The sequence below is a fragment of the Peromyscus maniculatus genome, chromosome 9, assembly GCF_049852395.1.
Source record: "Peromyscus maniculatus bairdii isolate BWxNUB_F1_BW_parent chromosome 9, HU_Pman_BW_mat_3.1, whole genome shotgun sequence".
NCBI lineage: Eukaryota > Metazoa > Chordata > Mammalia > Rodentia > Cricetidae > Peromyscus > Peromyscus maniculatus.
The window spans coordinates 117,887,077-117,909,786 of NC_134860.1; the positions used below are offsets into that span (position 1 = coordinate 117,887,077).

The 22,710-nt window shown below is 45.8% G+C and overlaps 1 protein-coding gene across 2 annotated transcripts in view; it reads left to right on the plus strand.

The window, feature by feature from the left end:
- The first annotated feature begins 1,024 nt into the window (after window positions 1-1,024).
- Rap2a (RAP2A, member of RAS oncogene family) overlaps window positions 1,025-22,710 on the plus strand; it is a 28,438-nt gene continuing 6,752 nt past the window's right edge. For both annotated transcript variants that reach the window (XR_013042615.1, XM_006978760.4), the window contains exon 1: window positions 1,025-1,563. Coding sequence is in view for 1 of the 2 variants with exons in the window: in XM_006978760.4 (XP_006978822.3) it covers window positions 1,250-1,563 (314 nt within the window). In the remaining variant the exon portion in view is untranslated. The remainder of the gene's footprint in view (window positions 1,564-22,710) is intronic.

Genomic DNA, 22,710 nt, shown 5'->3' on the forward strand with positions numbered 1-22,710 from the left:
TACTGGTCTACGATTGGTTCCTAGGGCGCGCGCAGGCGCACACGCCCAGGCCCGCCATGCTCCGGGAGGGGCGTTGGCTCCGTCCAGGACTGGGTTTTATCCCGATTGGTTCACAAGATGAGACGCCTTTCTATTGGTCAAGAGTGGCAGGCTAGCGTCCAGGAACGTGACCTGATTGGCTGCAGTGAATCCAAGCTTCCGCGGAGACCGTCCCTCAGGCTGTTGCTGAGGTGTTGCTGAGGTCTCCTGACCGTGACGGGCGCATCCGCGCTCCAGGTTTTCCAGGCGCCCGCGGCTGCCTGTCCAAGGTGTGGGAGGGGCTCGGCTTATGTCAATCACGGAGGAGGGCGGGACTGGAGGGTGGTGGGTGGGGCCTGGCGACGTCATCGGGCGCAGACCGGGTTTGCGTGTGGCCTGGGCGCCGCCGACTCGCCCGAGTCGGCTCGTGTTAAGTTTAGGCAGCGGCCGCGAGGCTGTCGTCGCCCCCCGGGCTAGCGCCGTCCCGCTTCACAAGAGAAAACCGAGCCCTCCTAATGCTGGCCGGCCGTGTGGTCCCCAAACACCGTGAACACGCCTTGCTGTCCCCACGGCCCCTCCACCTTCACCTCGCCGGCAAAGCCCGAGCGTGGGAGTCTGACGTCGTCGCCCGCCTAGGGGGCGGGGGGAAAAGAGCGCGCAGGCGCAGCGCGCAGGCCTGTGGGGCTGGGTGTTGCCAGGCGTCTGCGGAACCTGCTTATTTCGGCGCGGCGCAGGCGGTGGCGCCGCGCGGGACCTCGCGGCAGCGCGCGGCCGGTCGCTAGGCGACGGCGGGAGGGGCGGGGATTCATCTAAGCCCGCCCCGCCCGGCTGGCCCCGCCCCCGGCAGCTCTGCGGCTCGGGCTCGGGCGCGCGCTCCAGCGCCGGGGAAGCGGCGGCGGCGGCGGCGGCGGCGGCGGGAGCTGGGCGTGGAGGCGCGAGGGGCGGGGCGGGGCGGGCGGCACTGCGGGCCCGCGGCTCGGGCGGCTCCGGCTCGGGCTCGCGCTCCGTCGCTGCCGGCGCCCTCGGGGCTGTGTCGCCGCCCGGCTTGGCCGCGCTCCCAGGGCCGTGCGCGGCTCGCTCGGCTGCCGCCCCGCCGCCGGCAACCCAGGGCGCTGGCGCGGCCGTGAGCCGGCGTGTCCGCGAGGGCGGCGGGGCCGCGGGGTCGGGGCGCGGCGCGCGGGCGCAGGTCTATGTCGCGGGCGGCGGCGGCGGCGGCGGCCGCGCAGGGACGATGCGCGAGTACAAAGTGGTGGTGCTGGGCTCGGGCGGGGTAGGCAAATCCGCCCTGACCGTGCAGTTCGTGACCGGCACCTTCATCGAGAAATACGACCCCACCATCGAGGACTTCTACCGCAAGGAGATCGAGGTGGACTCGTCGCCGTCGGTGCTGGAGATCCTGGACACGGCGGGCACCGAGCAGTTCGCCTCCATGCGGGACCTGTACATCAAGAACGGCCAGGGCTTCATCCTGGTCTACAGCCTGGTCAACCAGCAGAGCTTCCAGGACATCAAGCCCATGCGGGACCAGATCATCCGCGTGAAGCGGTGAGCAGATCGGGGCACGCGGGGGCTCGGCGGCCGCGGCGATCCCCGGCCCCGGCCCGCCCGGGATGCACCACCTCCTCCTGGGGCTCAGATTTGCGGGCTTTGTTTCACAACTAAAATTGGGCATCCCGTTAAACCCCAGCTCAGCCGCTTTGTCTCTAGGACATTGGTAGCGCTTGTTCTGTACCCCGGAGAAAACAAAGTTTCAAACTTGCAAGGAGAGAAGGGATGAGTAGGTGGGCGCTAGGAAAAGGGAAGCTAAGTGTAGGCGCGCCTGTGCAGAGTGAGCGCGCGCCCAAATCCACCCTTATGAGGTTTGACAGCCAAAACTTGCACACATGTATTCTGTGACAATGTCAATATGAGTTAAAAGGGCCTTTCTTATCGCGGAAAAGATTACATGTTGCCAAGACGTTGGCAGAAATGAATTAGTGCAAAACTTTAAAGAAACATTGTCAAATAATTTGAAGATCTCACAACATTCATCAGGGTTGACATATAGAAGCACGCTTGTGACATTTACAATGAAATAACGCAGCTTCCCCCCCTCTCTTCGCCCCCCTCCCCGTCTCTCTCCCTCCTTCCTCCTTCCCCTCTACCACTACTTACTCACTCACTCACTCACTCATACAATCTACCCTCTCCCGCTCAAAAAAGGAAGAAGACTATTCTTGGAAACCAGACAGAAATTTAGTGTAAGCTGTAGCTTATGTATCAGCTAATTTAAAGTTAATGGGGGGTGGAGGAGTTGATGCAAGCAAGCTTTTCCGGGTGTAAACTGCTCAAAGAATGCATTTTGGATGTGGCTGGTAGTCTCAATGCTTTCAATGTTTTCTCTTAAGTTGATGCCATGTATTTCCCCCTTAACTTAAATATTGCAAATCTAACTTGTTATTGGGGAGTTTGGGCAATATTTCCTAGTTCCTCTTAACTAATAACTTTCTTTTCTGATCCTTATAAACTAATACTACTGATAATCTTTCAGGATTCTTCTAGTTGTAGCTAAATCTGAAGTCACTATTGAAAGTTAAAGTAGATACAATGACATTTATCAGTCAGTTAGGGTGTGCTCATTTCCGAGCCCAGAGTAATTTATTTGTATTCAAGGAATACTCAAAAAACTCATCCCAAGTGGAGGGGTTTTAACCCTGTATGTGAAGTCAAAGGACATGCTCCCCCTCCTCATTGCCCCTCCCAGCTACTTGAGGATGCATGTTAATAACCATACTAAAAATTTCTACATTCTTGTGTTAAATTCCAAATTAGAGAACAGTGGATATTTTTATGATTTCTTCCCGAAGTTGGTGACTCTTACAGCTTCAACTTTTCTAGTCTTATTTTTTAGAAATTTGTTTTCATGCGTGGTATATGCATGTGGGCACACACATGTGGGTGTACTAATGTGTTTTCTTGACGTTGTTTGTAGATACAAATAATGATCTAAGTGCTCCAGCTGTCCGGCCTTCACACCTCAATTCAAACACATCTGTGCAGGAATGACTCCTAACACAAGAGCATGTTGAAATACTGGATGGGATGATCTACGTCATGTTGTGTTTTCTGTGCAGCTCAGTTATGATAATGGATTAATTGGTTTATTGCAGCAATTGATTTGGTTGGCACCTCCACCCAGGACAATAGACTAGGATTCTATTCACCCGGACTCCCTAGTTTCAACTCCTGATATAAGAAGACCATTGATGAACTGAACTAGAGTTGAGCAGCGTTTCCCACTGGGAAACATAGATAATGGTGTCCTGAGAACCCCTTGGGCCCCCACTGCCTTTTTTTTTTTTTTTTTTTTTGAGATAGGGTCTCTCTATGTTGACTTGGCTGTCCTAGAATTCACCATGTAGACCAGTGACCTCGAAGTCACAGAGATTCTCCTGCCTCTGCCAGTGGAATACTGAGATCAAAGTGCCTATGTCGGGCTTGGGCACCAGCTTCTAGGTCCTGTCCTTCTTGTAACTTGTCACTGGGACTTCCTTTGGCTTTACCCTTGATACATAATTGCAGTTTGGGAGGAAATAACTCATGTTCATAATCACAGTTTGAAATAGACAGTGAGACTAAGGAGCAATGTAAATTAGTCATGGGAAAGTATTTTGTTTGTTTTGTAAACTATTTTCCCTTATGGGAGACCTTACGGAAAAAAGACAGGAGAATGAACATTTGACCCGAGTTTCAGGTGGAGCATGGCAACAGAGAAATGGAGCTTTTCGTTTTATTGATACTTTCTGGACTGTTTCATTTTTTAAAATATTAAAATTGGCCCTTATTTCTTTCATTGCTATGACTGTGTGCATACAGGCATGTTCGTGTGTGCATTCGTGTAGAGGCCAGAGTTTGACATGGGTCTTATTCATTTGCTCTACACCTCATTTAAAAAATGCTTTTGTTATTACACATGTATGCGTGGAGGCCATGACCCATGTGCTGTGATCCACATGTGGAGGTCAGAAGACAACTGACCTTCAACCTGTTGGTGGATTCAGGGGATCCAACTCAAGCTGCCAGACGTGTGCAGCCGGCACCTTTACCCACGGAGTCACTGTCTCAGTCACTTCCGTTGCTGTGTGCAGAGACGCCATGACCAAGGCAACTCTCAGAAAAGAAAGCATTTAACTGGGAACTTGCTTAAAGTTTCGGAGGCTCAGTCCGTCATTTTCCTCGTGGGTACATGGCACTGGTGTAGCTGAGAGCTGCCTTTTCATCCACAGGCAGAGAGGGGCAGCCTGGACCTGGCGTGGGCTTTTGAAACCTCAGAGCCCAGTGACACACTGCCTCCAGCAAGGCCACACCTCCTGATCCTTTCAAATTGTGCCACCCCCTGGTAACTAAGCATTCAGATGTAGGAGCCTACAGGGCCATTCTTCTTCAAACCACCACAGCCATCTGCCTTTTTTAAAAAACGTGTTTATTTTTGTGTGTATGAATGTTTGCCGACAAATACGTATGTGCACCACATGCATGCTATTAGGCCTCCTGGGGAACTGTAGTTACAGATGGTTGTGAGCTGCATGTTGGTGCTGGGAACCAAACTCAGTTCTGCAAGAGCCGCAAGAGCTCTTCACCTCTAAGCCGCCTTTCCTTCCCCCTGCCTTGATGATTCAGCTGGACAGACTGGACAGCACAGCGATCTTCCCATTTCTGCCTTCTCAAATCCTGGTTTAGAGATGTGTGCTGCTTTATGTTGATTCTAGGTTCTGAGCTCAGGTCCTAATGCTTAGGGCAAACACCGTCTCCACAGCTACCCATGGTCTCTCAATTGTACACATGCTCACGCGCACACACACACACACACAACTTCTTTTCAAAGCCAAGTGAAACATCTGAAAATTGGCCTTATGTATAATTCATAAGCTTTCTTTTTCTTCTTTCCCTTCTTCAAGTTTGGATCAGACAAAAAAAAAAAAAAAGAGTGGTAAGCACATATGTTTTAATAAAACCAGAATTCTAACTGATTTCATCATTTTCTGTTCATACGCATTCTAGGGTTAGTTGTGGTCCTGACTTGAAGTATCTTGGGACATACTGTTCCCACATCTTAGGATACAACTTCAGACTTTGAGCATGACCTTCAAGTCCAAGCATGTTCTGGTCCCACCTTGGCTGTACAGACACCCTCTCTGCCATCATCTTCACCTTTTAGCTGCTTGGAAAGCTCTCTCTCTGGGTTCTTCTGCCTTAGAACCTGTCTGTCTTTCTACAGAATTAACTTCTACTCATTCTTTCGTCCCTGCTTAAAAGACTTTCCCTAACTTAGAGAAGCCCTTTCCTCTTACCTAACTGAATGAACGCCTGGGTGGTTTTCTCTGTAGACCGCGCTCACAGCTGGCTCCGTCTGCAGTCGCTTCATCCTGTTCATGGTTTGTAGTACTCGTGAGCATTATTTGTCACTGGGATGACTGCAAGCATTCTCACTGAGCTCTAAGCCCAGGTGGCTAGCACAACAACCAGCCTACAGGAAACAATAAAAATGTGACGAAAGGAATGTTCAGAAAGGAAAGCATTTGGACTCAGTTTCCCCGGGCATTTTAGTGTTTCAAGTTGATTTTGCAGATGGAGGAGATAGCTTTCTGTAAGAGTGCTTCCAGTTAGGCCAGCGAGAGAAAGGTCAAATGTCAGGTGAACTGTAAAGAATCAGGGAGGATGTCTTCTGGATGGGAGAAGTGGCATGGGAGATGGACAGAGTAGTTTCTGAGTGTTAAGGAGACCATAATGACTAAACTAGAAACGTACCTAGACGTGTTGCGGGAGGTGAGGTAACAGATTGTAAAACAATGCCAGAAGGCTAAAGCGTTGGATTTGAGCCCATAGTGAAGAGCAGTAGTCAGAACTGTTACAGAAGTGGTACTAGAGGTGAGGTGCTGGGGACGTGATGGACGTTCCGTTTCATGACAGGAGAGCTGTTCTAAGTAGCATCATTTGGGTGTGTGTGTGTGTGTGTGAGATGTACAAAGATTGAGAACTAGCACTGTGTCTGGAGGAAGGCCCGAGTAAGGTTGTCAGGAGTGGATTCATCAAGTTGTGGGAGAGAGGAAGGTCAGAAGTGCCCTTCACATTGGAACACGAGTAAATGTGACTAGAGTGGAATAACTAGGAAGCCATTTCAGCTTAGATGATCTTTTAGAGCTGTGTCTAATAACTAGAATATTAGAAAAGGCTTGAAGGTCAGGTTCTGCATGATGTGGAAACTCAGCGTCATCTGCATGGCTCAGGTTGAGGTTAGATGAGACCTACCATGTACAACAGAAATGAATAGATGTAATTAGGAATAAATGAATGTAATTAAGGACAGAGCTGGAGAGTCACAAGGAAAACAATGGAGACTGCGTACATTGTGCTAGGCTTTGAACCACCAGGGGTTCTGAGATTGGGGACAAGGTGTTCAGCCCTTTTCAGAAGCCAGCTGAATCCAAAGCTAGGCTTGTGAGGTACAGAGCCTAATAATTGTGAGTCACTTTTTAAATTAATGACTGTGTCATGAAAAGTTGATGACTAAATTCTGACAGCCAAACATAGAACAAAGAATTTAAATATGGAGAAAGAGATTAATAGGAAACGTTGATCCATTTAAACACAAAACTAAGAGACAAAAACTGTAATAATTGTGGTTACAAAATGGAATATAGCTTTAAAAACTTCAACAATATGAAAGAATGTTAACTACTAAGAACAGAATGAAGAATTTTAAGGGTTCAATTCCTTACCTTTCATTAGAGGAAGTAAGTAGTTAGAAACCTAACTTTACTTTAAAAATAATTCTAAGACAGTTGCTCTTTGAAAGATCAGTTTATTGCACTAATTGTACACTTCATCTTTATTTGATGTTCAGCACACATCGGTGGAACCATCCCCTGAGCCATGTCCATTCATTTACCTCGATCCATTTGTTTCTGTGTGCTCCAAGAATGCTTAAGATGTATTTCCTTAACAGATTTTTAAGAGTCTGCTAGTTTTGTTAACTAGAGACACCCATGCAGTTATCAGTCTGTAGGACTCAACTCATTGCATAATAAAACCTTTGTTTATAATGAGTTGATTTTTGTGTTCCAACTTTGGTTGGTTTGTTTTTCCTTTTGTTTATTTTTCCTTGTTTTTGCTGCATTGTAAAATGCTAACATAATATCATTATTACTATATAGTACTTTTCTCTTGGCTATTCTAGGACTGGAATTTTTAAACTTAATTAACATTAAGGAAGATTAAAGGAACTGATAAAAATGTCTGAAAATAGCACAGCCAACAGCCAGAGATGACAACCTTGGAGTCTTATTTGCTAATGTTTATTAGTGCTGATAACACTTGGATGGTTTAATGGCTGTGGAAGCTTCTAGGTTACATATGGCACATTAAAGTGAAGTATAGTTCACATTTATGCATATTTCTAAACAAGGGTTGTTGCATAAAACCATGTGCACCGTGCTTGATTGAAGAGAATTCTTGGAGGACTTGTTTTGTCATGCACAGCTTTTCTCTCGTCTTCATCTTCAGACTCCAGCCCTTGGGGAAGACTGAGCATCTACTCTGGGGGTTGCAGCGGGGTTTTGACTTTCCGCTCTGACTGTTGTTCTCTGTTCTCATCTACTGTTTTCTCGTGCGCTGTGTTCTCCAGATAATGGTGTAAGAAGAGTTATAAACACTTTTGAATCTACTTGGGAAAATATTGGCGTTTGACTATGAGTAGACTAGACTTTTCATGCAAGAGTCAAAAAAGACAGGGTAGTTATAGAGAGTAAAGGCTGGAGAGGGAGTGCAGTCCAATGCTTGGTGTACAAGCGTGAAGAGCATGTTTGGTTCCCAGCGCCCTTGGAAGAGCCAGGTGTGGTGGACACTGGGCTACCTCAGGAGCCAGCCTGTCTGAATCACTAACTTCCTTATCTCAGCTGTCCAGAATGACAGTGCCTGAGGTTAATCTCTTGACTCACCCAGGTACCCAGAGTCAAAATAGAAGTATTTCTGTAGAAAATTTCTCAGGGATCTTTTGGTGTTTTTTGTGAAAGTCAGGGTCTTTCTGTGTAGTCCTGCTGTCCTGGAACTTACTATATAGACTAGGCTGTTCTGGAGAACTCACAGAGATTTACCTACCTCTACCTCCCAAGTGATAGGATTAAAGGTGTGTGCCATAATGCCCCATATTTTACTGGAATATTTATAGTATCCAGAAATATAAAATTGTGTAAATAAAACACAAATATGCCTGTAAAATTTAAAGAAATAAAAAATATCTGAAAATAATCACTATGATTTTATAATGGTATATACTGGATACTAAATGGTTTAACTTTATACTTTTTGTATAAAGATGGAAATCTCTTTGGAAATCATAGGCCTAATATTCCAACAATACCACCTTTATTCTAGTTGTGTGAGAGCTGTAGTAGAAACCAAACAACTTGAGTTTTTTTAATTAATTTTAATTAATCCTGTGTACACTCCTCCACCCACCCTCCCCAGATGCACCTCCTTTTCTACACACCCAACTTTGTGTCCTTTAACGAAAATCTTTTGAAACTAAGCTATGCTGCCCAGATGTTCTTGGATGTGTCCTCCTCAGCTGGAGCATGGCTGACTAGAGCAGTGGTTCTTACCTTCCCAACGCTGCGACCCTCTAGTACACTTCCTCATGTTGTGGCGATCCCCAACTATAAAATTATTTTTGTTGCTACTTCATAACTGTAATTTTGCTACTGTTTTGAATCGTCATGAAAATATCTGATATGTGACCCCTGTGAAAGGGTCATCCAACCCCCAAAGTGTTGTGACCCACAGGTTGGGAGCCACTGACTTAAAGCGAACTGTCTCTCCCTCGAACAGCAGCTAACAGTTTCCAACTGTTCAATGGCCAGGCATGGGACTTGGTGCCCAGCTCGCTTGTCTTGTTTGGGATTTGGTCTGGCTTGGGCTTGCACAGGTTTGTGTTTTCTGTCTCCACTTCTGTGAGTTCAAGGTGCAGCTGCTTCAGTCTGTCCAGAAGACACTGTTTCTGTAGAGTCACCGACCACCTCTGGCCCTTACACCTTCTGCCTCCTCTTTCTGCAGTGATTCCTGAGGCTTGCGGTCGATGCTGCTGGCAGTGGGATGGGATATTTGTTCCCTTTGGGTTGAGGATTCTGTAGTGTCTTATTTTCCACACCTCAGCCAGTTACAGGTCACTGCACACCATCTACTGCAAATAGAAGCTTCTCAGATGAGAGTTGAGAGGTGCATGGCCTGTGGGTCTAACACTAAATCATTAGGAGTAGGTTTAATCCCCATGTCCATTTAGCAGCATAATAGTAGGTTCTCCTGTAGGGTCTATGACCTGTCTCTAGATTCTTGGGCCAATAACAGTGCTAGGAAGGGGTCTTGGCCCGTGAAGTGGGACTTAAATGCAGTCAGAAACTTCTGCCAATGTGTGTGCTGTTATTGCATCAGTGGCTATGGCTTGTCAGGCCAGTCATTGTGGTTCACAGGGTTCATAGCTGGCTATGCTTGGTGATCTCTTTTCTCCTCTGGTAGCGTGCATAGTATTAGGAAAGCTAGCCAATGGGAATGAAGCTTCAAGGTCCATACCATCTTGATTTTACCACATTCTGTAACTCAAGTATGTGGTATCTTCAGCATTAGGGCCTTACAGTCCAGTTCTAGAGGGTAATCAAGAGCAGTGGCAATATCTTGTAATGTTTCAGGGTCTATAAGAGAGACCTTACTAGCCAACAACTAAAAGAAGTAGCTCATTCCTGGCCCTGGGCTTTTAGTTATTTAGCCTTAGTGTCTAGTGGGCATCATTGCCCCATAAAAGAGTCTAGTTTTTAATAAATTACGGTTATAAATTGAAGGTTATTAGTGACATTAGATGTTGATGTTTTGAAGCATGTGAATTAAAGTGAGGTTATGGATATTGGAGTCAATTATTAGCATGTTTTATTAAGGTCATGATTGGGAGGCCCTGTCACATGTCAGCATTGAAAATTTGCTGCAGCTAGATACTGAATGTTGGAACTGTACTTTTAGTCACATGTTGCTGAAGAGTGTTTCTGAATATGCTATTTAAGACAGATTGCAGCTGGTTCAATAAACATACTTAGACATGCCTGTTCATGATGTTGAAATATAGTCACTGAATAGGATAGGTAGGTTGTGGTTTGAGGGGTTTGGTTTTATTTTTCGTTTGTGTTTAGGGGGGTTGTTTTGTTTGTTTATTTTTTTCCTTTATGGTATATTTAAGATTTAAAGGCATGCCCAAAATGATATTTTGATGAGAAATACAATGACTTATAACTTTTATGCGTTTAAAACTCTTGTAGTAATGAATACACCGTATGCTTCCTTTTCTTAGTCATTCACCAGTCATGTTTCCTTACACAGACAGGGTCCACGTCCACTTCCACGCTGATCAGTACACAGATGTCGTGAAACCTGCCATGTTGTATGTGCCCCATTTCTGTTTGCTCTTTTCTGTTCTGTTCACTAAGTGTTCCCCATGACCTACCAAAGTGCTCTCATCTCACACACTTTGGAGACTGCTGTCTTAGATAATTTTACTCCAGGAACACTAAATGGAACTATCTAATGCTTTGAAACGATTCTTCTCTCCTGGTTTTCCTGGCTTTCTACCATGATATGTTATTTAAGAGTGTGAAGACAAAACACTTCCCAGTGTGAGTTGGCATCACAGTCACAAGCAAAGGTAGTGTTTAGTTATGTAACCTTGTTCATCCAGGAAGGGGAGATGGCCTGTCTCGACCTAAGGTAGAGCAAGGGATGCTGTACGGGATGAGCATCTGTACTCGACAATCTCACCTGAAACCAAAAGTGCTCCTAACCCTAAAACTTAGCAGCCCGATGCTTCAGTGGAGGAACCTCACACCTGACGTCATGTGACCACTTGCACTCAAATCATAGGTGTGCTACAAATATTGTGTGAATATTGCAAGCCGTGTGTCTAAGGCGTACATTAAACTTAATGAATTTCATGTTTAGACATGAGTTCTATTCACAAGATACTGCAAACCTTCCAGAAATCTACAATTTGAAGTGCTTCTGGTCCCCCATGTTTCAGATGGGGTTAGCCAGTCTGTAGTTGGCACTCCATCTAGTTGCTGAGACAATTGGGAGGGTGGGCTGCATTAGTTCAGGATAGTGTGGATTCAGTAAAATAGGTGAAGACTGAGTTAGGTGAAGAAGACCATGAGTGTGGATGACTTCAGATCACTTGGTAAAACTACCCAGGAGGCACATTTAAACCTTTGCTTAACACATTTCATTTAAGGGAGTTGCTTCTCATACTTTGTCACCTCAAAAGTTAATAATTCAGAGTGGAGATCCTGTATCATATTAATTATTCAATACATACTAATATTTTCTACTTTACCAGATGTCCTTATGGATCTCAAAATGAAATATTAGTATTTTCTTCTGTAATTTGTTATATTATTTTATTACAGATTCTAAACATGCTCATCCAGTTTTCACTGAATGCTTGAAATATTCTTTATACTTCTCAAATATGAAATTTTCTTGTGCATAGTGACGTTGCCTTTTCATCTTGGAGACAATGAGTGCTGCTGTGGCTGAAGCTGAACTCCGGCCCTCATGGGTTATACAGTCAGCCTTCTCCACAGCTTAATTTCCTCATCTACAACATGAGTATGATTCATAACTGAAATAGTGAACATACAGTGTTCCTTTACACAACAACCCCAAATTACCAATAAAAACAGTTCAAGAAAAATCACAGGAGGATTAAACCCAGACCTTTGTGAGACTGTGTGGTTTCTTGGGAACTGACTAGGTGTATCCTGGAGCTAATCCGAGCCACAGTTCCATTGCCTGCTCCTCTGCTCAGCCTCACAGGGCGTGTAATGAGACTTATACCATAGACCTTTGCTGCTTTGAGTTCTGAGTCTTTGCCTGCCCCTGGCGAACTTAACTCTGGTGACAGGGACTTCTTTGCTGAGAGGAAATTGTAGTGGTTTTGAGTATATGTGTTTTAATTACAAAAATGATATACAAAATATAATCAGCATGGAGTATTAGTTTTTTTTTTTTTTTTTTTTGGTTTTTCGAGACAGGGTTTCTCTGTGTAGTTTTGCTCCTTTCCTGGAACTCACTTGGTAGTCCAGGCTGGCCTTGAACTCACAGAGATTCACCTGGCTCTGCCTCCCGAGTGCTGGGATTAAAGGCGTGCGCCACCACCGCCGCCTGGCTGAGTATTAGTATTTTTAAATGACATTGTTTATCTTGAGAAGTTGGAGATGACAGTAGACCTTTTCGTGAATGCCAGAAGCTCTGGGTGGATAAAGATAATGCTAACACTCTGTGGCTGGTTATATATAGTAAAGTGTTGACAGATTTTTCTTAATAAACCAATTCCTGAAAAAGTTTTATCTGACTTTGTATAAAAATCATAACTGTCAACATCAAATAATATGGCTTAAGCCACCTCATTTGCATAGCATTGCCCTGGGCATTATGCAGAATAAATGCAGGATACTATTTTTAGCTGATGTGCCAAAATGTACTGTCAGTGAATATATATTTGACAGTTCTAACTTATACAGAAGTACAGTCTTTAAAACAACTTGATTTTTAAGTTTCATCTCCATCTAATTCATGTCAATAAAAAAGCTTCTTCCATGTATTTGGTGTTTGCCGCACCAGTACATTGGAATTTAGACATTTGACATCCAGTACTTTGGGATATAGAAAAAAAAATCTCAGCAAATGTTGGTTGAATTTATGAATAAAGGTCCCTCTGGTTCATTGCATGCTGTGTTTTGGCCATCCCCCTCTCCCCCAAATCTTCAGGGACCCTTAATAAATCAATTTAAGCAATCACGGGAAGGCATAATAAAGCAATACGGCATTGTAGGGAGTGCATGTCCAGAAAGGCTGTGTTTGCGTTGTCTCAGGGACATGTCTGTCACTTGAAGCATCATGAACGTCATGAGGAAACTTGTGATTTGAAATCCATCACTTTATCGTCCTGCTCCGTGTACCTGTAAACATCAAGAAGCGTTCCAGCAGTGGGACACAGCTGTGTATCAGACATTGCTGCTGGCCATGGCTTTGCTGGGTCCGACTGTAACTCCAGAGGCAACAGTGCCGGTTTATGGCAGGTTAAGACTTGATATGTATTAACACAGCATTAATACCTTAATACTGTGCAGGCCTGAGAGAGTTGCTTCTCTTCTTTTATGCCCCACGTTGTCTTACCATGACATCAGAGCCATGGTTCACATCGAGTGACAGCAGTATGTGATGAGAAAGAAGATGCTAGTTTGTAGAAGATGCTAGATGGTCAGCTTACGCATATTAGAGGGGATAATGTCTCTTATTTTTCTCTTTTCATGGCAATTAATGATTTTTAGTCAAAATAGTTAGATTTGGTCACACTTGGGCCGGAGATTGTAAGTCAGAAACAAGAGGGAAGAATACTTAACACCAGTTTGCTGCTTCTTTTTTTTTAATAGCTGTATCACTGCAATTAAGATCCTAGAACTGACTTGCTAACAGATAGTTTGAGGGAACTTAAAGATGAATAGTTAGCATCCCTGTAGTATTTTTGCAGTATCCGTAGTACTATAGTGGATAATCATGTGAATTGCTGAGTGCAGAGTCTGGCATATACCAAGCCCTCTGTAGATGCTAGTTGTTAGTAATGCTCTTGCTGTCATTGGCATTAACATTATACATTTATATATATATATTTGTTTTTCGAGACAGGGTTTCTCTGTGTAGCTTTGCGCCTTTCCTGGGACTCACTTGGTAGTCCAGGCTGGCCTCGAACTCACAGAGATCCGCCTGGCTCTGCCTCCCGAGTGCTGGGGTTAAAGGTGTGCGCCACCACTGCCCGGCGTACATTAATATTTCTGTTTCACAAGGAAAGAGCCAGGGCCGGGAAAAGCAGGCAACATATCCAAGAAAACAAACATCTTCGTGGTTCTCTAAATCCAAACCTAAACCCAAACCCAGTCGCTGCTTTGTGCCCTGTGTCTTGACTTTAGCCTGTGACCAAACTGATCAACCTTGACTATTAGCCTAGGAGGAAGCCTTTCTCCAGGTACCACGGAGCCACCACACATTGTTACAGGATAGTTGGTATGGGCTGTGGCCTGTAAAAGCAATGTTTTAAGTTAATTACCATGGAGTTGGGGTAGAGGGATGAGAAATATATTAGAGCTGTTAGAGACTGGAGCTCAGGTGTGAGTTATTTTGGAAATGAAGGGTTTTCTGCCTATGAAATGACGGGATGGACTTTCTCACATCCAGTGATTCCTGCTGTGCCTGTCCCCTGTAATCACTGCTGCCCTGGGCCTGTTGTTACAGACCTTCGTGTCCCGGACCTGATGATGGTTAGAGAACTCCTCACCTTACCTCCCACTCTTCCACATCCCAAGTAGTTTGTCTGCATGTGATTTTTACATGAGTGTTGACTTAAAACTCTGTCATGTATCTGTCATTCTGTTTGCTACTGTAAGAGCCTCAATCTGCCGATAATAATTGACCCCCTCTCCTTCACTTTAATTGTTTTTTCTTTTCCTATCGATCACCTGATACTTTCTTGCTTCAAATCTAAAGATCTGTATTTGTAGACCTTACTAGTCAGTCTCCTGACAGTGGACGCAGCTTGCCTAGTGTGGTGTATATGACTGATGCCCTCTTCCCCTCCTAAAGGAAGGGATTTTCTTCCTGGGGAATTTCCTTGCTGGGGAGAATAAGTGCTGATTCCATTAATGTCATAACCTTTGTTTTCTAGAAATGTGAATTGTTGAAATTCAGCATTTTTGCTTGTTTGGTTTTTGTGGGTTTGCTTATTTGTTGTTTGTTTTGTTTTGTTTTGAGGCAAGAACTCACTCTAGCCCAGCCTGACCTTGAACTCATGGAGGGCCTCTTACCTTGGCCTCTCCAGTGTGAAGAGTATAGGCATGAACTGCCACATCCTATGGCTCTTGGCTTTAAATTTTTCTTGGGGTTGGGGGCTCTTCTGCTTAGTGGTTTGGAGGAAAGAAAGAACTATGTTTAAGTCTTTTTATGATAATAAGTGGTCTCCCGGATAAACACTCCTCTGTCCACAGTTCTGAAAGCCTTAGCTCTTCACAGTTTTCAAGCATCCTTAAGTGTGCCTTGTTCGGGGGTAGCTTTAACAAAATGAGTTGTAATTGAGTAGTAGGACTTCTGAACTGGGGGTTGCTGACAAGGTATGCACTCCAGTATAGCAGAGACACAGCTCCCATTCTAGCAGTTGACTCAAATCTTGTCAATCCAATAGTCAGCCTGTTTTTAACCATAGATTTCAGCATTTTCAACTAAAGAGGAAATATATGTTTTGTGTTTGAATACCTTCCCCCTTTTGATAAAGCTGTGTGTTCAGAAGTCTGACTTTTGACTTCTTTTTCAATGGTTCAGTTTAGTTTGGAGCCCAAAGGCACCTACAGACTAGAGTGAAAAGAGGCTGCCCATGAGTCTGCCCACAGCTGCTCCTTCTCCTCATCGTGAGCATGTATGTGGTGCTTTTTCAACTGGTTTGATTATGTTTTCCCACTCAGTTTCTAAATGACAAGGCTTCAGGCTTGGACTTGCAAACATCTCCTCATAGATACATGTTTCTGGCATGAATAATCTCCATTTCTAATGACAAAAGGCCAGACTGAATGTAATGTAATCATAGTTACATTTCCCTTTTTTAAAAATTAAATGTATTCATTTATTTCACATCCCGTTTGCGGTTTTCCCTCCCTCCTCTCCTCCCATGTTAACGTGGGTTTTGAACATCTTGACACTCTTGGAAAGATCTGAGGGTGTAGTTTGTAGATCGGATAGTGAAGAAGGCCTTCAGAACTATCGTCAGTTTTATTTCCAGTAACACACTGTTCTTTATGTTAGCATACTCAATGCCTTCTTTCTTTCTTTTTTTTAATTTAATATTTTTATTTTATAATTAACTTAATTTCATATATCAGCCACGGATTCCCCCATCCTCCCTCCTCCCACCCCCAGCCTCCCCCCCCCCAATCCATCCCCCATTCCCACCTCCTCCAAAGCAAGGTCTCCCCTGGGGAGTGAGCCCAGCCTGGTAGATTCAGCCGAGGCAGGTCCAGTCTCCTCCTCCCTACACCAAGGCTGAGCAAAGTGTCCTAGCATAGGCCCCAGGCTCCAAAAAGTCAGCCCATGCACCAAGGACAGGTCCCAGCTCCACTGCCTTGGGGGCCTCCCAAACAGTTCAAGCTAATCAACTGTTCCATTTATCCAGAGGGCCTGGCCCAGTTCCATAAGGGCTCCTCAGCCATTGGTTCACAGTTCATGCATTTCCACTAGTTTGGCCATTTGTCCCTGTGCCTTTTCCAATCATGGTCTCGATATCTCTCACTCATACAACCCCTCCTCTCTCTTGCCTGTTGGACTCCCGGAGCTCCGCTCGGCTATGGATCTCTGCATCTGCTCCCATCAGACACTGGATGTTCTATCATGTTCTATCATGACAGCCAGGGTGTTCTCACAATTCCAGGGAGGCTGCCTAGTAAAGAGGACCCTAAGAAAAATACAGGGATCACCCAATGACAGAGAAATGGATGAGATCTACATAAGCAAACTGGGGGTGGGGGGTGGGTAATGGAGGGCAAGGGTCGGGGAGAAAGAGAGCTTAGGGGAGTGGGAGGTCCCAGCTGGATCAGGAGCAGAGTGGGAGAACAGAGAGGGAGATACCATGATGAATAGATCCCAGGGGAATAGGAAGAAGCAGAGTGCTAGAGAGGTCCCCAGAAATCCACAAAGACACCTCCACTGTAGACTACTGGCAATGATCGAAAGAGTGCCTGAGCTGACCTGCTCTGGTGGTTGGCTGGCCGAACACCCTGGCCTTCTTTCAATCTTTAGCCAGCTTAAGGATAGAAATTCAGCAGCATAAAAGCTGAATTTAAAATTGATTGGCAGGATTCAGCCAAGTAATAAACGCACTAGCCACCCTAACTGCATTCTGTGTTGAAGCACCATTCTCACATGCATATATCCTCAGTATGTCTTGAGGTCATCCTGCTGTCCTGGTCAGATGAAGATTTTGTTTTGTTTTCTTGCCTGTTTTCTTGTTTCAGTTCATTTTTTTAATTGAGGTACAACTTGCATACAGTAGAGTCCGCATACCTTAAGATGCATGGCTGGATGCATATGCTGAAGGAATCCCACCATGCAGCCCTGCGGCACTGCAGGCCCCTCCCCTATGCCTGCCGAGCTCCCTGCTTTCTGCTGCCTGGTCCTAGTCTGTGGTCCTGTTATGATCATCCTGGGGCTCCTGTTAACTTAGCCTGGGTGACACAGAGCTTCCTACCACACCCTGCAGACCACAGAACCCTCTCTCCCGGCCAGAGTAGGTCGTTTCTCTCACAGTTTTAGTTCTTTGCCCTCCATAGAGTTCTCACAACTGGGTTCTTCTTCCAAGCATAGTGAGTAGATGAGAGGAGAGGAATTGGGAACTTCTCTTTGGCCTCCTTCCTGGTTCTTTAGTTAGAAGAACAGAGCTGAGTGTTTGCTTACTGTATCTTGTTGCAGTGTTTGTGGGCTTTTGTTACCTTGGCCTTGTATGTAGTCCCGGTGTGGTTTTTGAATGTGTTTAAAATGCCTGAGTTCCATCCAATCATCACTTGGGCCATCCTAACTAAACTGTAGGGTACCATGTCGACTCTTATAGTTTCTGTGAACGAAGTTGACTTTTACTTAGGGACATGGAGTCCCTGACAAAAGTTTCTCACTGTTTAAGTTTAGTGTTTTTAAAACACCAAGAGAAAGTCAAAGCAAAGGAAGCCCTGTTGAAATGAACAAAATGAGATATTTAGTCAGCTGAGTACAGATCAGTTTAGAGGAAGCGGGCAGCCTTACTTATTCCATGCCCCTCACACCAGCTACTGACCTACCTGAGAGCAGCCCCAGACCACTGTGCCGGATGCAGAGAGTCAGTCCTGAGGTGGGAGGTGTCCTCAACACTCTAGAGCAGATCTCCAGCCGTCCAGTGAAGCTACGTTTGCAGCCACAGCAGCTTGATGAACTGTCTAGAAACGAGACTTTTCTAGTTCAAAGGCCTAAAAAAAACCGACATACAAGTTTTTTTTAATACACATTTTATATATCTTTTGGTACAGAAATCACACTTCTTGGTACATCCATTAGATTGCTGGTTATGTTTGCCAAAAAAAAAAAAAAATGGCACTAATGGGGTAAGAGTAAATTATGGTAGTTTTAGGAGATACATATATCATATATATATATATGCATGATTCTATAAAATGGAATACTGCTTGGCCATTATGAAAATATACCATTTATTGAAATACATAACTCCATAATACTTAGCAAAATTGAGACTACTAAGTGATATGATCTCTTTGTATGAAAAATGTATGCTTATGTTAATATATATGAAGAGGAAAGTCTGGAAGTTTATACACCACAATAGTTAAAGTGCTCATTCTCACAGGTGAGATTAAGAATACCCCCACACACATTTAAGTATTGCTGGGACTTTGCTTTTTTTGTTTGTTTAATATTTGAGACATTATTGGGTTTGAGCAAAGAAGCCTAAGGAAGAAAACCTGTTTCCGTTTTGTAAAAAGAAAGATTCCTCCCCTGCGGGCACAGGTTAGACTGGGAAGGGACCAAGTCAGACATCACAGCTCTGAACACAGCAAACGTTTAAACTCCGAGTTCTTATCACTAATATGTACCGACCTGACAGAAGGGCAAAGCAAGCTTTCCTAGTGTGAGTTCTGTGTCGCTGAAGGTGTTCTGACACACTGCAGAGACATCTGGTGAGGTTGGCCCCACTGTGATGGAGGCACCAAGTGTTGGCCATTTTGCCCCAGGACTCTTAGTAGAGGAGATTTTTCACTGGGCAGAAACTTGAACAAGGGCACTAAGAAAAGCCTTTCTGATTCTCTTCTCAACTCAAAGAGAATTTTATTTCAACCAGCTTATGGCCAAGAACAGCATAACAAAAGCCCAGTGAGACATGCCCTTCTTTTAATGTGCTACACAGTACAGTACCCGCCATAGATCTCACTACAGTTTATCTTGATGGGTGCAGGCAGAGGAGAGGGTGTTGATTTTAGACTTGCTACATTTAAAGCCATCGATGGTAAGTGTATGACACTGCTTGGGATCAGCATCAGAGATGAGCCTGGAGCTTCCTGACACCCTCTTGAAGTTCAGTCAATCTTCAGAGCTTATGGATGTATAGATACACGTTTCAGGAGCTCTGGAACAGCGCCCAGAAGTCAGTACTCAGATTCTCAAGTTGTTTTAATGACCAGCGTGCTTAGACAGTCCCAGAATAAAGTGTACATAATCACACGTATTAGGACAGTTATAAAGCACAAACAGCTGATTGATGAGCGCACTCCAGTGCTTCTGAACCATTGGTATTTACAGAGCTGCCTCATTGAGGAGCCCGTCAGTGTTCTACAGCAAAGCAATGCTTTGTGGAATCCATTAAGCACAGCTGCTTAAAAGAGCTAGTTTATTTATTCATACATTATATAATCACACTCATGAATATAACAAACAGCATGTAAATTCATGTTAATAAATAGTAAGACAAATGTTTTCCACAGTCTACAGACAAAAGTAATTTGAGCCATATCAGCTACCTTCTGACCCTGACTGTGGTGTCCCACCTATGATCAGGTTAAGAGTGATTCATAAATAGAGCAATTTTGGAATTTTGCATTTTCAACTTCTTCCCAAATGGTATGCTTTGGAAAGGGGAGAGATGAGGAAAACCCACAGGACTGTGATGAAAATCAAACATGAAAGTAACTGCTGTCACTGCTGACAAAGTGTCTAGCTCTCCTAAATAATAAAGCTGACCCTGCTGTAAATGCTGTCTGTCTTATGAGGTCAGTTCTGTTTCTCAGATGAAGTGTGTGACCTGTATTGCAGGACTGAGTAGGGGTGGAAGGGATCCCACAAGCTATTTGCTATTCATTGAACCAACAGACTCTGAACATCTAGTCCATGTCGCACTTGGGAGTTTTCCCTGATACTTAAGTGACAGGGAAATTCCTTACCCCTTCACTTGATATTACATGCCACCTTCCCAGTGAGACGTGCACTATCTTTCTTAGGATGGTGCCTGTGCCCCAGCATGCTCTCTGGTCTGGCTCTTCTGTCTCTAACTAATCTGAACGTACTATCTTTTTTGTTAGTACCTGTTTCCTCTGCTAGGCTATAATCAGCATGAGGGTGGATGTCTTTGTCTCTTGTGCATCATAAGTGGGCACAGTAGTATCTAGGATGTAATAGGCTCTTAGCAAATAAATAGGTTGAGTGGACGTCAAAGTGTATGACCCAAAGTACTACTGATTATACACCACTACTCTTCTGCACTGCACAGTAGAATTCCTCAGGGCAGCCCTAGGTATTGCAGAGTTAAAGCATCCCATGCACTGTGTGTAGACAGTATTGCTGTATGGCTCCTGGATGCATCCTTCCTCCTGCTAGAGTCAGGATGCACTAACAGTAGCTGCTCAGTACTCTGGTCCCACAAGATCTCCTAAGACTTTCTCATCCTTCTTGACTCCGCCCTTCAAGTGCACTTTAATATCTCTTCTAAAGATCAGCCTGCCGGTGTTCACAGAACAGTGCCAAGCATTCAGCCATTAACCTGGTAATGTGTAGGTGTTGATTGTGGGTTGGTCTACCATGTGTGATGTGATTTTTAACTTTCAGGTTTAAGAACACTTTAGACCTAGTCCAGCACACAGGGACTTCAGAGACTGTATTATATTGATCTAAGTCATATAATTAGCTAGAGTTGCTTCTGAGGCTAAAGTCTTGGTCTGGTTTGGGAGTTGTGTTATTTTTTCTTAAACACACCATATTGCCAGAGCAGTAGACAGACCAGTTTGCTGTGGTCTGTCAGCACAAGGCTTTGCCTCTTTCCCGGGTCTTTTCATCTGTGTCCCAAGGAGACCCAGCTCTCTCCCAGGTCTTACCTTTCCACAGAGGACCCCCCCTGTCGTCCCAACCCTTCTCCACTACTGTTAGTGTCTTCTCTAAGGCCCTGTGTTTTGAGATTTCATTTCTGCTTGTCTTGCTTCTTGTTCTGACCCTTAGCAAGAGACAGAGAAGGATCAGGCAGTGTCTGGTTGCTTCATGGTATTGCTTTTGCTCCCTCTCGTCTGTATCTACCTCACAGCCCTAATCCCTTGGCATAGGTTGGTTTTCCTCAGCAGATCTCTCCATCTCTTGATTTCTGAACTCAACACTGTCTTCTGCCAAGCTTGGTCTAACATAAGTGGGGACAGCAGGAGGGGGTGGGCCCCGCAGGATGAGGAGGTGGGCCCCGCAGGATGGAGGGGGTGGGCCCTGCAGGATGGAGGGGGTGGGCACTGCAGGATGAGGGGGTGGGCCCTGCAGGATGAGGGGGTGGGCCCTGCAGGATGAGGGGGTGGCCCTGCAGGATGAGGGGGTGGGCCCTGCAGGATGAGGGGGTGGGCCCTGCAGGATGGAGGGGGTGGCCCCGCAGGATGGAGGGGGTGGGCCCCGCAGGATGGAGGGGGTGGGCCCCGCAGGATGAGGGGGTGGCCCCGCAGGATGGAGGGGGTGGCCCCGCAGGATGGAGGGGGTGGGCCCCGCAGGATGGAGGGGGTGGGCCCCGCAGGATGGAGGGGGTGGGCACTGCAGGATGAGGGGGTGGGCCCTGCAGGATGAGGGGGTGGGCCCTGCAGGATGAGGGGGTGGCCCTGCAGGATGAGGGGGTGGGCCCTGCAGGATGAGGGGGTGGGCACTGCAGGATGGAGGGGGTGGGCCCTGCAGGATGAGGGGGTGGGCACTGCAGGATGGAGGGGGTGGGCACTGCAGGATGGAGGGGATGGACACTGCAGGATGGAGGGGGTGGACACTGTAGGATGGAGGGGGTGGGCACTGCAGGATGAGGGGGTGGGCACTGCAGGATGGAGGGGGTGGACACTGCAGGATGGAGGGGGTGGACACTGCAGGATGGAGGGGGTGGACAGTGCAGGATGGAGGGGGTGGGCACTGCAGGATGAGGGGGTGGGCCCTGCAGGATGAGGGGGTAGGCCCTGCAGGATGAGGGGTGGGCCCTGCAGGATGAGGGGGTGGGCCCTGCAGGATGAGGGGGTGGGCACTGCAGGATGAGGGGGTGGGCACTGCAGGATGAGGGGGTGGGCACTGCAGGATGGAGGGGGTGGGCACTGCAGGATGAGGGGGTGGGCACTGCAGGATGAGGGGGTAGGCACTGCAGGATGGAGGGGGTGGACACTGCAGGATGGAGGGGTGGGCACTTCCTGTCTCATCTGGATCCCTGAACTGGCTCATCTGGCCTGTTCGGCAGCTCTGTTGCACTAAGGGGGAGCAGACACTTGAACTCCATTTTACCAACAAAGAGATGAGACTCAGATATCAGGAAATGCTGTGCTCGGCTCTGCAGCCTTTCATGGACAGGAGTGAAAGCTCCATCCAAACCGTAGTTTATAGTTTTCTCCACTGTCCCAAATGTTAGTGTTAACAGAGAGATAAAATCCATTACCATCTGGTATTTGGAAATACACATTTTTTGGTTTGGTTTTGTGTGTCAAGTTTCTTGTTCAGGTTATTATCTGCATTTCTCTAGCATCTTTAACACCCTGGTGGCTGGAAAAACTATTGGCA